We start from the raw sequence: 729 nt of genomic DNA on the forward strand, positions 1-729 counted from the left end.
ATCTACAGGAGTTTGAAACGTGTGGATATGTTGCAGTCTGTGCTTCCGGGTTAGCCTCAAAGTGTGACTGGTTTATGATTTATCATAACCTCCATGGGCAATTAGTAGGTCTCGAATGAAAAGGTGATAAAAATGGGCAAGAAAAGTGTCGAGAAGGCGAGGGAAAAAAGAGCAAAAATGCTTTTGAGGTGATGGTTGAATAAAAAATTCCAATGAATTTCAGAATTCGATTTTTGTCTAGGGTATATTTCGTATCAACTTTTGTGATGATAAATCCGCCTTGGCCGTACAGCAGGTGGTAGTAGTAGTAGTAGTAGTAGTAGTAGTAGTATTGGTGCTTTTGCAGTCGTGACGCCAGGGCATATTGTCCAATTTCAATCTCATCTCGACGTGACCGAAACTCAACTGTCCATTGGATTGGTCAAATCCAAGAGCCAAGGACATGTGTAGAAGCAGGTAACCAACACAGGTTATTTTATCTCACTCAAACTGACAAACTGGCCAACAGAAATCAGCTGAGGTTGTAGTTGTAGACAGAATGTTGAAAGAAGCATTCATTCTCGCATCGCTTTTGACAGGTAAGACCTCATTGTTAGCTAATTGTGATGATGGATGGCCTCTCGGTGGTCGCTGTCGTGTTGGCTGGGTATCGATTTCGGAGCCAAAATTGGGGAAAAATCAATGACTGCATTGCTGCATTGAAATCAATCGTAATTCACAATTGCTTCA

General features: G+C 41.6%; 1 protein-coding gene across 1 annotated transcript in view; it reads left to right on the forward strand.

Annotated features, from left to right (window-relative positions):
* Positions 1 to 436: 436 nt before the first annotated feature.
* Positions 437 to 729, forward strand: part of LOC131892546 (putative uncharacterized protein DDB_G0274435) — a 1,228-nt gene continuing 935 nt past the window's right edge. The window contains exon 1 of the mRNA XM_059242351.1: positions 437 to 578. Coding sequence (XP_059098334.1) covers positions 539 to 578 — 40 coding nt within the window. The 5' untranslated portion in view covers positions 437 to 538. The remainder of the gene's footprint in view (positions 579 to 729) is intronic.

This window comes from Tigriopus californicus, unplaced genomic scaffold (genome assembly GCF_007210705.1).
Source record: "Tigriopus californicus strain San Diego unplaced genomic scaffold, Tcal_SD_v2.1 Contig206, whole genome shotgun sequence".
Classification (NCBI taxonomy): Eukaryota; Metazoa; Arthropoda; class Copepoda; order Harpacticoida; family Harpacticidae; genus Tigriopus; species Tigriopus californicus.